At 38.0% G+C, this 16,721-nt stretch overlaps 1 protein-coding gene across 2 annotated transcripts; it reads right to left on the bottom strand.

Moving 5' to 3' along the window:
• Positions 1 to 1,773: 1,773 nt before the first annotated feature.
• Positions 1,774 to 13,548, bottom strand: LOC5567073 (eukaryotic translation initiation factor 4E type 2). Of its 2 annotated transcripts, none has more exons than XM_001651418.2 (4): positions 13,305 to 13,548; positions 13,021 to 13,177; positions 12,809 to 12,931; positions 1,774 to 2,222 (listed from the first exon to the last, which is right to left on the bottom strand). In XM_001651418.2, the coding sequence occupies exons 1-4, from the start codon at positions 13,313 to 13,315 to the stop codon at positions 1,899 to 1,901; spliced, it is 615 nt and encodes a 204-aa protein (XP_001651468.2). In that variant the 5' UTR covers positions 13,316 to 13,548; the 3' UTR covers positions 1,774 to 1,898. The 2 variants fall into 2 exon arrangements, with proteins under 2 accessions (XP_001651468.2, XP_011493301.2); XM_011494999.2 differs by having other exon boundaries at positions 13,296 to 13,547.
• Between the last annotated feature and the right edge of the window lie 3,173 nt (positions 13,549 to 16,721).

Genomic DNA, 16,721 nt, shown 5'->3' with positions numbered 1-16,721 from the left:
ATATGGGAGTAACACTTATGTCGAATTCGTTTTTGAACCTAGGTTGGAACTGGCGCAAACCGTTCTGAATCACAGTTTCAACCCCAACCCGATTCAGGTTTGACCGAACTACAATTTATTTGACATTGGTTTGTTTATGTGTTGATCACCAACCCAGTTCCTAAAAACGAAAACGACATTACTCACTTCGTTTAATCTGAAATTTGCGAAAGTGAGTAGTTGTCACTCACGTCAGGAAATAATAATTTTGGAAATAAATGTATTATGTTATTTATAAAATCAGAAGAAATATACAAAGAGCATAACATTTATTCATTATCTCATACACAGGCATTGCAGAATTCGTTCTCATTTGAGTATGAAGCACGATCAAAGCAAGCAAAGAATTACATCCCATCTGTTGCGGTCCACGATCGTCATTGTATCGCAAGGTGTAACAAGATAAATGGAAGCAGCGAGCGAGAGCCCCAAAGAGAGAGAGCGATGATAAAATCAATTTTTCTTGCTTGTTTACCGTTGGGGATAGGGGGTTTTCTTTACTGGCACGATAAACAATCCACGAACTTCCAATAGCAATAGTGTCCCCCAGGCTTGGAGCATGTTTAGAGGGGTTTATCATGCACTACTATCCCCCCAATCTGATCAAAGTTGTAGCAGTATACGATAAACAGTCTCTCATAATGTGCAGCATGTTATGATAGTTACAGAGAGCGATACGTGAGAGATTCTCTCAATTTTCTCAGGATTCAATCCCTGCTTATACATAATACATAATAATAATACATGATAACAAGTAAAAAAATTGTGATATTTGTGTTGAAATTTTCGCTGCTCTGGAATGGATCCCCGGATGTTATAAATATCTGGGGCATTGATGAAAGTCATGGAGGATGTAGTTTGACCGATCCAGTAGCCTTCCCGGTTAGACTGTAAAGAATTGATAATTAGTCCAATAAAAAGAACGACGGTAAAACTTAGTTTATATTTTTTTTGCGGTTATTTGATCAAAACCTTGGTCATTCTCAATCCGACCTCGCTTCACTTGATATGAGGATTATTGATTATTGATTTCAATTGATCGCAGCACTAATCTGGAGTTCGCCGGTTGGACTTCCGAAGCGCACTGCCGGCTCGGCTTTTATCTCGACTGTTTTTGAAAACAGTCCGACATCACGGCGACGGAAGAAATTTCACCACAACGGAGGACTGACTGACAAAGTTCGAGCGCGCGAAATTTTCACAAGTCTTTGACGTTTACAAAGTGAGTCAAATATGTTTGTGTTTACTCAAAAGTGAGTAAGGTCGTTTTCTTCCATGGTTGAGTAAAAAGTTACTCACTTTGATAAAATAAAGTTACTCACTTTTGACAGCTAACTTGAAACTTCAAAAGTGAGTCAAAGTTACTCTCTTTTGAGTAGATTTGAACGAGCGTGGTGCTCCAGAGCTGGGTAATTTTTAACCGGAGGGGAAACAACTATCGAGCTGTCAAATTTTAACTAAAAGTTAAACGAATCGGTGCAACGGTTCACAGCCTTAGTGTTAGTAGTAAGTAACATACCGAGTTCCAGTACCAACGCAGAGCCAGAATGAAAAATATTCAAGGAATGTGATACTCACTAAATCGGATGAGCAAATATACATTACGATCTCAGTAGCTGATTACATATTAGTAAAAATGTTGTATCAATTGGTCTATATGTATGTAATTGTATTCCCTTGCGTAATGATTATTTGCTCATAGGAAAAGATGTACAAAAACATACTTTCCAGTCGTTCAGATTCAGCTATCATATTTCTTTTTTTTTATTTCTTTTGACGATGACCATTCATCCTGGGAGTTACAGTAAAAGAGGAAAACCCGACATAATAACGATACGCCAAACGACGGCGAAGCAGTTTCAAAGGTACTTGAGACTATCGCAGTGTGGTTTATACTCCATGTGTGTCGAAGGGGCCAGGTTCAGAATTCTCCGTAACGTGTCCCGGATTCGATTGGTGCTGGTTGTGTCTGTGGCAGTTCGGTTCCAGATGGACAGCAGATCCTCCGGGAATTGCGTCGAAAGTACGACACCACATATTTCTGGACCGACCAAGAACTGCTCTCCGAGCATTGCCATGCAGACATTTTCCCACGCTCGATCAACTTTGTTCTTTCTCAACCGAATGACCCATTTGCCGCCGCGCACATTTCCTGGGTCTTCCCACATGGGTTTTATGCCACTCTGCAAGTGCAAATGAGAAGGAAGATGGGGATATGAGATTTGTCATCTACAGGATGTCCGTATATTATCCGAACAACAAAATAATGGAAAGAATATCTTTCGTTGAAAACGTTAAAAAATCAATGTTCATGTTCAATGTATTTTTATCTTAACAAAAAAATCAATTTTTAATCATTTTAAAATGATTGCTTCGGTCTGAGATAAACACAACCAGCCGCTAGCCGTTATAGAGATATTTCTCCCTAATTAAAAGAAAATTATACGATTGAAATTCAAAGTGTTCGAAGGACATGTGTTTTTATTCATATAGCTGGAAAAACTGCTCACTGGTGCTCGCTACGACCGCTCGATAAAATTGACTTTGTTTTCCTAGTATTGAAAGTCAGAAATGTCCATTTATTCGTCACTTTAAATAAAAGTTAAAGCATTAGGTGTTTGTGTTGAAACACAGCATGGGAAAAATACTTTCATAGCTACCTTTTCAATGCAGTGGTTTTTGGGAAATATACTGTCATTGGCCTTTTCAATGAGCCTATGCATGCCATAAAACTTTTGACTTTTACTGTGCGCCCTGTTTTCAAGTTGCCCGTGAGAGAGAGCGAGACAGCACCAACACACGGCGCACAGTAAAAGTCAAAAGAACAAAAGAATTTATGGCACGTACAGAGGCTCATGCAGTGGGCAGCAAGTAAATTTGCTCCAAACTGATGTTACGTTAGATATGTTAAGAGGAAAATAACCATCATCATTTTACAATTTTTCAAACCCAGTTTTTTTTGCTCAAATTTGAAGCAATGTTCATGAAAATATATCATTGCATTACACTTGCTCTCTATAATGCAATGATAAATTTTCATGAGGATTTCTTAAAAATTGAACTAAAAAACTGGTTTTTCATTTTTGATGATTGAATGATGGATTCTTGAGCCTTAAGCCAATATGAAAGAGTATGCCAACTATAGTTTTAACTCCAATAAAGCCAAATAATACAAAATTGATCAAAAACGTATGACCGTGTATCCAACCGTGGGTAGAAGTTTAAAATTTGCGGCGTGGGTTACTCGCTTGAATCACCTGCAATGAGGAAAATTATCCTGCATTTGACACATCATCGGATCAACTTCCGTCAACGCTCACGATCAGCTCGTGTCGAAGGAAAGAAATCATTCTTAGTGTAGGGACGTGCCGATACTTCCGATATATCGGAATATCGATATTTCGCTTTCGATATTCGATATTATGGTATCGATATTTTCTATTCAATATATCGGTGATATCGATATTTCCTTCCGATATATCGTAAACTAATATATAGAAAACAATTGTAGGGTTAAAGCATTAGCACTAGCATAAGCATTCGTCGGTGGTACAGCCCTAGACCGCTCTATGAGGATTGCCTCCTTCTCGTCAGTTGTCATAGGCAATGATTTGAGACAAATCTGCCTCTCAGACGAAATTGATGCATCCTTCATCAGTTGAGAATTGTCTTGGCCATGTCCTTGCGAAAGCTGAGGGATAGGAAATGATAATTGACCGGATACCTATTTACACTCAGCAGAAAACACGCCTGATTGTTACGCAAAATCTGCGTACATAAAAATTGTTTAACGATTTGACATTCTTTGAAAGCGTGGACGAGAGTAGCAGAGACCTCTACATGCTCTAAGTGAGAAACAATTGTATGGTTTTCTCCAAGATAATTTATTTCTTAGTACAAGAAATACAAGAAATACAAGAAATCAATTAGATTTGGAGAAAACCCAAAGCACCCGTTCGAAATTTACTAGAATGTATGTTAACTAAAGATATTTATGTAAATGTCAGTCAAAACAATAATCTTGAGGATTCCAAGTTTTTTTTTTGTAGAATTTTAGGAAACTAAATATTCCGATACATCGATATTTTAAATCAATATATCGGTGGTATCGATACTTTGTTTCGATAATCGTATCGAATCAAATATCGATACTTTGTAATATCGGAACGTCCCTATCTTAGTGGAGCCGTCGAGAAGCATCATCGTGCTGCGGCGTGTGATTGCCGATGTACAAAAGAAGAGCACAGTAATTTGCTAGTGCGGTGGTTCAGATTACCGGCTGGGAAACAGCCAGCAAATTGTGGCTGGAAGGAATTTGGATCCCCAATCGACGGGCAAATTGTCGAATCACAGAGAAGATTGCTGGCCACAAAGCTCACGGACAAAGTCAGTCAAGAGCGCACATTGAACGAACGGCAGGTAAGACGACAACAATCTTGCTCGATTCAATGCTGATATGATCGTCAAATTCCATCGGTTGGGGTTGGCACCTCGCAACGTGGATCGCCGAGGGTGAGCAGTAAAAGGGTCCGTGGCCATCACGCAGGTCACCACAGCACAGTCAACCGTAACCCACGTCAGCATGTTCCGGTCCGTGAGTAAAAAACTAAGAAAATTGTTAGAATAAGCAAAGAAGACAGGCAGATAGGGCCAGTGAGGAATGACATGGAATAAATTGGCACATTGTTGATGAATATGTAAATCGGATGATACAAGCCTCTCCGCCAAAGGACGAAGCCTGTGTGAACATAAATAGGAACACTAAGATGCAGAAACAAATACAATTAAATAATTTGTGATGGAAATTTTTCAAATTCATTTTATTTTGCAGTTAACTTCCTATACTTGGAGCTAAATTATGACATAAAAATAGTATTGATCGACTCAATAGATATTTTATAATAAAGATTTGAACAGATAAATTACTGGAGAAATATTCAGGATAAATTCCATTGAGTGTTCCTTATCAAGCATTGCAGACAGGGATACCGGGTAGGAAGGCATGTCTTCCATTGGCAGACATTTGAGTTGTGTGGAAGGCTTTTGGAAGACGGAAAATATTTAGAAAACATTTCAGAATTTATGAAGACATTTGGAAGACAATTTACCATTTCCTAGATTAAAAAAAAGTACGAGGTTGTTTCCGAGATACGACCGCCAAGTTGACGTTAGATAACGTTAGCCTCTTCTATTTCCTGACTTGAGACCGTCACGAACTTATGAAAGATTTCTACTGCTAAAAATCCAATTTATTTTCACACTTTTTTTTGCATGTCAATTCTGATTTATTATAGACATTGTGTGTTATTATTTTGTGTTAATACAGAATAATCACTTTACATGTATTCAGAAGCATAGTCCATTATATTGCAAAATTGATTTTTAAGTGTATACTTAATCATTGTTAATTTGGAGCAATTAATTCAAAATAACTCTTTTCCATTGATTTTGGGTTACGTAATATTAAAATCATTCCTTAACAATAGAAAATATATCGCATTCCGACAGCACTGCAGCAGCGTCTCCGGAAACATTCTCAAATTGTCGTTTTGTCAATTATTCATAACTAATTAGATATTGTATGATGCTACGAGATGAATTATAGCAAGAATGTGGTAAGCACATTAGCAAATATAACACAAATAACTCTTTAGTACACATTTGTTAGCCCTGAAAAGGGCCGATTGAACTGTGAGAATCGAGTAACACGGACACATTTTGCCAGCGAACAGGTTGAAATCGTCCTCGCCCGATAAGGTTTGCGATGGCGATGACGATGGGCGCTTGAACAAGCGGCTTGGGCTGATTTTCTTCTTTAACAAACCGGATACTGGATTTGCAGCAGCTTAATGATTGTAAATTTTGGTGGAATTCTACTGAGTTTAATAAAATGTTCACCGCAAATCACTAAAAATTTCGCCAAAATTATTATTTAGTTCACCGACAGTTCTGTTGCTGTGAGAATTGCCAATACTGTTGCGCTTCATAGTAGAAATATTTTCAAAACTCTTTCAAAATTGAATTGTCGTCCTGAAAAGGACGGTTGAATTAAGATATCGTCGATCGCCATTCCATGCTCAGGTTTGGTGGATTCAGTGCTAGTTTTGAATTCTGGTCTCGGTGATGGAGGTGATTTAACCTAAAAATCTGTACAGCGTACGGCCCTGCCACTTCAGAGCGTAGCCGACAGAATTCTGGATGATTTCAGCGCACCGCGAGTTTTCTCGTAGAGGAGACCGAAGGTACGCTTGACGTCGCCACGGCGAGCCAGACGGCGGTGGCTTGGTGATGATGTAATTGATGTTGTCACGCAAAACCTTGCGATGACGCTTGGCGCTTCCTTTTCCGAGTCCGGTCTATCTTCGGCAACGATTGTAACAAAACTGATGCTCGGCCGCCGGCTCGGCTGCTTTTATACGGTATGTAATGGATGAATTCTTCTTTGTTGTACAAAAAATGATGTTTGCATTGATTGCACTCGCCGTATACGTCAAAATAGTAGAACATGATTTAGAAAATCGTTAATATCATAGGGTAAATACCTTTGCTCACCTAGTTTTTGTAGCCTATCTTACGCAATTTTTCCTCAGCTTTCTGATGGTGATCTCAGAATTCAAAACTAGCGGTGCGCTAATGGTAAAAAATCGATTTTTCTAACAAAATTCAAGATGGCGGCCAAATTCAAAATGGCCGCCAAATTTTTTTCAAGTTTAAATGAAAGCTATATCCTTTCTCTATACGATGCCACTAAGTTTGCTATGTGTTCCAAGCGAAATATGAGACATATCCCGTGAAGAAATACCCAAGATTTATCTAAAAATGGGCTTTTTCGCAAACTGTTCAGCTAACTGGCGTACGAGGGGTCCACCAATTTGAAAAAAACAGAAAGGACCACCCTTAAGTTTTATCGAAAACTAGCGATCAGTGACATAAAATTGGAATTCTAACGATGGGTGCCGATGGCGGCCTGGTTTCAGCGAGAATTGCTCACAGGAGAGAATTAGAAGATATGATTTGCACGGGCTGAAATGCAGTTCGGTTTAGAATAGTCAGTTTGGAAATAGATGTTGTTTGAGAAAGTTGTGATGCGTGTAAACCTTATAAAAAAATCCCGTCGGGGGAGGATAAATAATAAATGTGAATGTGTGAAATGAAAATGGTGTTTAGTTTATTTTAACGGAAGATTCCTACAAAAGCCTGCTTCTCAGATTAGTGTTCTTATTAGCACTTCCACAGTTATTAACTGAGAGCTTTCTTTGCCGATTGACCATTTTTTTTGCATATGTATATCGTGTGGCAGGTACGAAGATACTCTATGCCCTGGGAATCGAGAAAATTTCCTTTACGAAAAGATCCCCGACCAGCGGGATTCGAACCCACGACCCTCAGCATGGTCATGCTGAATAGCTGCGCGTTTACCGCTACGGCTATCTGGGCCCTTTCTTTATGAATTACTTTAAACGTTTTTGGAAAGTTCTTAAAAGTTTGCAAACTTTTTGGATGCGTCTGCAATATTTTCCAGACGTCCCTTTTAAAGTTTATCTAGGATTTACTCAAGGATTTCTTCTGAGGAATTGTTCTGTAAAGATTACACGAGCATAATTCTGGAGAAAAATTTTAAAGATCGTTAAATTTTTTGACCATTTATAGAAGTATTCTTCATAAATAACAAGAGAAAAAAATGACGATATATGTTCGTAACAAACTCTTGACAAACGTAACAAATTGGTTAGAAACTTTCGAAAGTAATTCATAAAAAATATAAGTAGCTATTAGTCAATCCCTCAAATAAAACAGGACCGGTAGGGATAAATATCAAAGGAATGCAAAGTATCCAGGAGAAATAACAGAAAGGTTTGCAATCTCAAAAAAAAAATCATGAGGTAATTTATGAAGAATTGAAATTACGCTTGAAACACTTTTAAACACTTGAGAATTTGTTAAAAGAAATGTTTGAAGAATTCTTGGAATAGCTAGTGGGGTAATTATTTAAAAAGTTCTAAAATATAAAGGGATCCCTAATAGGATTTTAAGTGTTATCTCTGGGAGAATTTTTGAAGTAATCTCTGAAGGCATTTTATCAGGAACCTTTAGAGAAATTCTTTGGCGAATTTTTTGAAGAATAAAGAAGTATGTAAAGAATATTCAGAAATAATTCAGGAATCAAAAATATACTTTTCGAATGAAACCTGAGAAGCTTCTGCAAATTCCTGGAAGACTTATCAAAATAATTTCTTAATGCATTATTGGTGGAATTCTTGGAGTATTTTATGGAGAATTGTATATCATTTTAATATCGAAAAACCTTTAAAGTTTCTGGAGATTTTTTATCAATCCTTGAAGTAACTATTGGATGTACTTCTGGAGTATTTTTTTAAGATATGTGAAAAATTATCACAGGGCTTTTTAACTTTAGTAAGGACCTTGTGTCTTTTTCGACCCATTTAAAAATTCAAATCAATGTATCTTTTGATTGAAATAACCTAGCAATTTGAAACTTTCTGACAATTATTTTTTTGTATGAAATTTTGTTTTTGCGGAAACAAAAGTTTTGAATGACCCCTAGGGGAGCTTCCATAAAAAAGTTACAAATTGTGACATAGGGTCGTTTTCGACCCGAAAATTCAAACAGCTCGCAAAAATCAGTGTGTTGACCGAATTTAGTTCTGTTGGGCTTAAATGAAGGGCACACATGTCTAGTTTCAGAAACCCTCCCGGATACATGAACATTCCCGAAATCCTTTGGCCACTTTTAGAAACTATATTGTGTGCCAGTATACTGACAAAATGTAATTCAAATCCGTTAAGTACTCGCTGAGCGGTGAGAGTTTTAGTAATTTTTCTATCACTCAGGCCTATACGGGTTAAAAAAACCCTCAAGCTACTTTTTCAAAAACTATTTCAGAACCTTTGTGGATTTCCTCAAGAGAAATTCTGGAAACCTTTGAAAGATCTCCTACAGTAACAACTGGAGAATTCGGTTAAAGGATTAGTGAAACAATATCAGGAGGAAATTCCAGGAGTTTTGAAAAAAAAAAAAAACAAAAATATCTGAGAAAATTACTGGAGGCAGTAGCTTTGGATTTCTCATGGATTTCCTGGAGCAAATTCTGGAGAAATTCTTTTAAGCATGCTTTGAAAAATCGCTGGAAGAATTTCTGGGAGAATTGACAGAGAATCTCTAGAAGAATTTTAGGAGAGATCTCTCCAGAAGACCCTGAAAGTATGCAAAATAAAATATGATAATTTCTGAAGTTTTTCCTCGGGGAATCTGAGACGAAATTCTCGAGAAGCCTGTTGAACCCGATATAGTCTATAAAGGTTTCTCTGGAGCCTGTACAATTCTGCATCAGGATTCAATGAGAAAAAAAAGAGACTTTAGACTTTTTTTTACAGAGACTATAGAGACCTTTCATTCAAGTAGAAAATTTTAGAGGCTTTAATCGAATTAGGGGATTAAGGGCATTAAGGGAAACATCTCGAAATCCAAAGATGGCCGGCACAATGGCCGACTTGTGCCCCTACTCACGATTTCAAAGGCACAAAACTGGAGAATAGTTGGCAAATGTTTCTGATCTTCTTATTTAAAGCTTTCTTCTAGTGCAGACAGCCAAAATAAAAAGTACACTGTTGTTGGATGCTTTCTTTACGAGATTTGTGCCTTTGAAGTTTTAGTGTAATTTTAGAAGTTGATTCAACCTTAAAATAGAGACTATAAAATGTCAGTGGGAATTTGAGGAAATCATTTTTCAAGAATTAACTGAGAGCTATTTCCAGAAATTTCTACAATTCTGAATCAGCCAAGAATGTCTTGACACTCTGAAAGTTCTATAGGAATTGTTCTCAAAATCGTTAAGAAGTTCAACGATATTTTGATAAACTATATCAAGAGTGATCGCTTGTTCAGAAACCGCTAGCACCACTACACTCGTGCTTTGAACATCACTATGCGACTGGTCTTAGATTAATTCATAACCGCATCCGAAGATTTTTCAAGAATCTTCTTAGAATTCTAAATTGGATGGTCCAAAAACTTCTCATGAATTACTTCCAGGCATGCTCACGGAAATTTGTCCCAGAACATATACAGGATTGATCATTGATATTGTTAAGAAACTATTAATCGATTTATTTAGAAATGCTATAGAGAATGGCTACATTAGTTTATCTAACGATCAAAGAATCTTCTTGTTACAATTTTTACAGTTAGTTTCCCAAGATTTTCACTATAGATATTCTCAATCGTTCTTCACATTAGCCTGAATTTGTTGGGGATCGCAAACCATGTCATGCTCCACTAAGCATGAGAACCTATGAAAAACTTCATCGTGTCTCCATTAGAATAAGTAAGACGTCGATCGAGTTTGTATGCATATTGAATAGATCTCGCGTAACATTACTAAAGGACCTATCTAACATTGAGAGGCTCTCTTTGTTTACTTTCTCTTTCATTAATAACTGAGTCACATTAATCTCTTCTGTTGCGTTTTTTGTATGAAACGCTAGTCAAGGAAATTGACTTTCGATCTATAGTGAAAAACTTCCCAAAATCTTTAGTGTTCCACTGTTATAATCGAAAGAGAACGAGAGAGGAGAGAATCTCTCATTTGTACATAGGTCCTTTAGTAATGTTCCGCGAGAGATGATATTTAAATAGTTTAACACTTCAGTCGTCGCGCTGTTGTATTTTGTACAACAGTGGTGAAAAAACCTCGCTTATCGTACACAGCATCGGCGTAATGGTTCTTACGGTGGCAAACCGCGCGACGACTGAAGGGTTAATTTATTTGTCAAGCTTTGGGGCTGTCCATTAATTACGTAAGGGGTTATGGGGGGACGGGGGGTTTGAGATTTCTTACGCGCCATGCAATTTATTTTGGATTTCAATACAAAAAATCTTATCATGGGGGGAGGGGGTTGAATAATCTCGAAAATTGTCTTACGTAATTAATGGACCGCCCCTTTCTGCTGATTTTGTTTTTGTTGAATCGTGGATAGGACAATCCTTTGACTGCCCTACCCAAATTTTTTTGTGAGTATACATGTCCTCCCCACTTTCCGCACCACTGGGAGGAATACAACCTAGAATGTTTTTCGATGATTTGCCTGGAGTAATCCCTGAACATTAGGAGTCATATAAAATAAAAATCCTGAATTATTCCTAGAGGGTTATTGGCGAATTTCTTTGAATTCTTTAAGACATTCCTGAAAAAAAAATGGAGAAACACTAGCGGCATTTTTTTTTTTTTTTTTTTGGATTGCAGGGTGAAACTTCCTTTTAACTGCCTGAATAATTTTGCAGCAATTCTTCAAAAACTTAAAAACTTAACCAAAAACAGTTCTTTTCTCAGCATACTTATCCTTTTCTAGAATCATATTTCAAATTTCACTTTTCAAAATATCTTAATTCTTTTGAAAACATTTTTAAGGAATCCAAATTATAGTTTTCACCGGAATTCTCTTCTTCCCCGTCTTTTGTTTCTGAGATCACCAGCTTCATACCGGATTTTTTGTTTTTGTGCTCTGTACCTAACAACTCGATGGTCCCTTCAATATCGAGTTATGGAGAGTTGACTGTAATTGAAAATTTTCAAGTGGAAGACATTGGAAGACATTTTAAAAAATCACCTAGCATTCCTGATTGCAGAATTCGCTTCGTGTTAATGCTAAACAATACTACACAGTCTTGATCTTACCATAAGAAAGTCGATATTCTTAATACATAAAATTCATTCATCCAATTCAAACCGGCGCTGTCGCAAATTCATTCCAAATCGAAGCACGACCATACTGCCCATAAACACATGTCAGTCTCAAGTTTGCTTGGATTCCTATTCACATGGGACAACTATACGTTTATGGGCAGCATAGCAAGTGAAGAAAAACATCGCCTCTGTATCCATGATCGGAAATGTTTTGCATGGCGTAGCAAGCTTGATAAATAGCGACAGCGAAGGAGAGCCACAATGAGAGAGAGCAATGATTAAAGTCATTTGCCTCGCTTATTTAGCATTGGGGGTAGACGTTTACTCTACTGGCATGATAAACAATCATCGAACATCTGATAGTAATAGTGTCTCCCAGGTTTGGAGCTTGTTCAGATGGGTTTTATCATGCAATGTTATCCCCCGATACAATTAGAGCTGAAGCAGTAGAGAATAAACAGGCTCTCATGATGTGTAGCGGATCCTGATTGGCACCGAGAGCGATAAGTGAGAGATACTCTCAATTTTCTCAGAATTCAACCACTGTTCTTTTTAAATTCTGGGCGAAATTTCAGTAGGTTTGTGTAAAATCTCTAGAAGAATTTTTGGAGGATGCCTGAAGGAGCTCCTGAGAGCATTCCATAAGAAATGTCCGGAAAAAATACTAGAATGGCTGAAGCTTTTCCTCGAAGAATCTGAAAAGGAGTTCCTGTTCCTGAAAAATAATCGCATATGAGTCTCTGAATGCTTCTCTGGAGCCTCTAGAATTATAAATTAGATTCACTCAAAGAAGAGGAAACTATGACTAAAGATACCATATTGATTAAAAAAGAGACGTTAGAGATTTTGCATTCAAAATATACCTTTTAAAGACTTGCATTAAAAAGTCACTAAAAGAGCTATGTACCTGTTTCGTTTTTTTTTTTTTTTTTGTGAAAGTGAAGTCACACAGTGCCACCGCTACCATCCCTGAACTTTTGATTAAAATAGCGACCAAGCCTCTTAAAAGAGATCTGCTACCAATTCTGCTCATGCGTTAATTTCCATAAATCGAACCAACTTACCTTGAATAAATGTAACTTTCGGAAGGATGTCAACATGGTAGGCTTAACTAAATGGCAATACAATGTCCACCACTGTTCCACACTGGCGCACCGTCCCACAAAGTGTAGCGATTTGCCGTACTCCTAGAATGGCGAACGAGAGGGAAAACAGTTACTTTGGTCCATTGTCTTCGCACTTCGCCAGAGGCCATGGCGGACAGTCGCATCCGTACCGCAGGTCTGTGAGAACCTTTTTTCGCGAACCAAAGACAGTACGTATACTGGAGCTTGTGTTCCCCGGGGCCTACTTCCAGAGGTTCCAACTTTTCCACGTCAAAGTCTGCACCTTCATCACCACTATCGTCACTGTCGCTTCCATAGGGTTTCAACCTGCAATGGATAATGTATAGTATTTAGAGGCCGGTTCCGAATTTCAATCCCAAAATCCGTACAAAAATATAACCTAAAACAAACGGAAAGGGAACCACATAAATGGCGATAAACTTACGCATCGTACTTGTTAGTCATTTTGTTTTGGGGACCTTTACGTTAGCGCTGCCTTTATCCTGCAAGAGATACACGAGTCTTCGACTTTTATCACAGATTTGAACGGCCGATCGGAGCTGATTATTGTTGCGAGAAAACCGGATTGAATTCAATGAAAAACAAGATTTTTTTTTAGCTGAATCGTCGAATTTCCTCGGCGCTGTTCGCTTGCCTGCGCTGCAAAACTGACTTTTTCGAGTGCGATGGATGACAGCTTGTCATTTTTTTTTTTTTTTTGCATGAAAAGAACAAATTTTGTTCCCAAAATGTTTGATGGAAGGTAAAAGTGTCTAGAGGTGTCCAAAAAAAAAACTTGGGGCCTGATTTTCAGTCAATGAAATATGTCACCAATGGACCAATGCACGAGTTCATTATTTGACGTTTTAGCGGTGCCGTGTTATTTACGTGACCATGGCAACGAGTGAATTCGGCACCGCTCGAACGTCAAATTAGTGAACTTGTGCATCGGTCCATATCACACACCAAAATTTGGATTTGGGTTTATTCACAAACGCCGAAAATGGAACTTTTTTACGCCCACCCACCCCCTTGTAACGCTTTTTGTATGAATATTTTACAAATTTTGTATGACCTGTAACATCACGAGGACTAACAACCACACCCAAATGAGCCGAAAATAGTTGTAGAGGCTCTTCGTTACTAAACAGTTGTTTCACAATTTGGATACCGATGGTGAGCTTTAGCACCAAGCAACGCATGAGACGAGTCTTCCCGGGAGCACATCACCTAGCGCGAGCCTTCAGAATTTTCGTGAGCCTCCTGCTAATGCAGCCAGAGCTGTTAATTGGTTAATTGAATATTGCTAATATCATCGTTTACCATGGAAAAAGTCATAGGAAAATATTTTTCCCAGTGACCTTTTCCAAACTACTATCGGTTGCTGGGTTGTTTTGCCTCTCTCGCAATAGCAATGGGGTTTATTCACAAATTTCATAACGCTAAAAATGGCCATTTCCGACACCCACCCACCCCCTCGTAATGCTTTATGTATGAATATTTTACAAATTTTGTATGAGCCGTAACATAACGAGGACATCCACCCACCCCCTTCAGCGTTATGAAATTTGTGAATGGGTCCAATGGTGTCAACAACAGAGAGAGACGCACCGACCCATCGTTGAAGTACATTGGAATAAGCCAAATTTGGGTTCTTTCGAGTTTACTTAACATTAAGTTGTTTTAACCGGAGACTTCGAAAGTTAATGTTGATTTTTTTTTGCGCTGGGTTGTTTTTTCGCTGTTGTCAACCACGGCATAAAAATCACACCGTGTATCGTGTTTCACCTTAAGGTAAAACATCTCGGAATCCAAAGATGGCCGGCACAATGGCCAACTTGTGCCCCTACTCACGTTTTCAAAGGCACTAAACTGGAGAAATAGTTGGAAAACGTGTCTGATCTTCTTATTTTAAGCTTTCTGCTAGTTCACAAAGCCAAAATAAAAAGTTCACTGTTGTTGGATGCTCTCTTCGCGAGATTTGTGCCTTTGAAGTTTTAGTGCATTCTTAGAAGTTGATTTCAAATTGTTTCACCTTAACGATAGCTAGGGAAAATGTACCAGTTATGGCCATAGTGGTTCCCTATTTGGCCATATGCAAAATTCACATAACTTTCACATTTTTAATATCTTTGAATGTTTTAACGATCAACGCTCCGTCATCGTAATCAACGTCATCATCGAAACTTGAAGAGCAGTTTTTCTGTTCAAATCTAAAAATTATTCGATGAAAATGTGTTCACTGTGTTTCGGTAAGGAAACAGAATACAGTGAACACATTTTCCTGTAAAATTTCTTGATTTTGAACGAAATAACAGCTTTTGAAAATTCCGAAATCAATGACGGATCCTGCCCCTTATCATCAAGACATATATGTACTATTCTTACCGCTAAAACGCAAAAAAAAACTTTTTAAAATGTTGAGACGTTCAAGTTATCACGTATGGCGAAATAGGGAACCACTATGGCCATAACTGGTACACCTACCCTATATGTCAGTTTATCCAAATTTGGGTTTATCCCACGGAATTGCGTCAAAAGAAGTCTAAGTTGGGTTGATTTGTGGCTCCGTGAATATATTGTATTTTAAGGCGAAGTAGGCCGTCATTGACATTTGTACGCGTCGTTGATGATTGTTGCTAATGCATCACACGATTTCGAATCAAAGAATCCAGTTCCAAAGAATCCAGTTGGTTTTGCACTGATACAGCTGGAAAAGTATCAACATACTTTATGTATGTTAGCGCGTACAGGGATACTTTTTCAAGTCAATATAAATTATCAAGACTGAGTTTTATCACTTTGAAATGCAAGCTGAAAAGTCATCATTGTTGCCAAAACGAATGACGGGCTACTAGCGTTAGCGTAGTTACGGTATACTTCGTAGATTGGATACTAGCAACATTCATGTTTCTTTTTAATAATCTCATCCTGACTACTTTCAGGTACAAGGCAGGGGAGTATACCTTGTTCAAATCATAAACAAGAATACTAAAAGCATGAATATCACTATTCCCGGCCACGCCCATCTTTACCGTAACTTGGGATAGAGGAAGGAAATGTTGATGTAGCACTTACTTAATGAGAGGCCACCGACTCAGCGACACCCTTATAAGTGCTACGGAGTTGGAGGTTGGGGAAGGTATATTGTCAGGATTCGCCTAGAAAGCTGGCGATAGACCATAAACATTTGTTGTTTAAGTGTTTTCAATTTAATCTTTTGAATGCCGGCAATCAAAAGAGAAAACAATAGTTTATTTATAGTATAAATAGTATTTCGCGAAATGCTTGTCGATTGTGCAGTAATAGTTTTGCTCAATAGCCAGTAAAAAGCAAAACCAATCCCTCCAGGGTCATCGGATTGTATAAAATTACGTTACGCGTAAAAAAAAACCGCTCGTTGAAAAAAAAAACCCGGTGGTACTGTATTTTTAGATAATCGAAAAACGAAAGGAAGCGCGTTCAAACTAAACACCCTAGGATAACACAGTCGGTTTTTCTGCTCAAAATTCTACGAAAAGCAGAATCGATCCCTCCAGGGTCATCGAACGGTTGAAAGGCATCCACAACCGATCATTAGTTGCGTTACACCCGCCCGGACAGAATGCGCAATCTGAACATAATTATCAAACTCCGAAAATAACATTTTCCGTTCAAGAAACGACCAGAAGTTCCACGACGCGGACAAAAACGATCCGGAAGGCTCACAAAAGAAAAAGTATCATACTGGAACAAACTCACCGGATTGATTCTCTAAATTCATGTGCTGCCTGACACTTCCGGATGGTTCGGTGAACTTGGGGCAGCCAAAAACCAACAGTACTGAGGACACAAATCAAACAAGTCACTTTTTTCATTTTTCACTTTTCAC

This window comes from Aedes aegypti, chromosome 1 (assembly GCF_002204515.2).
Source record: "Aedes aegypti strain LVP_AGWG chromosome 1, AaegL5.0 Primary Assembly, whole genome shotgun sequence".
Taxonomy (NCBI): Eukaryota; Metazoa; Arthropoda; class Insecta; order Diptera; family Culicidae; genus Aedes; species Aedes aegypti.
This window is presented reverse-complemented; position numbering and strand designations above follow the sequence as displayed.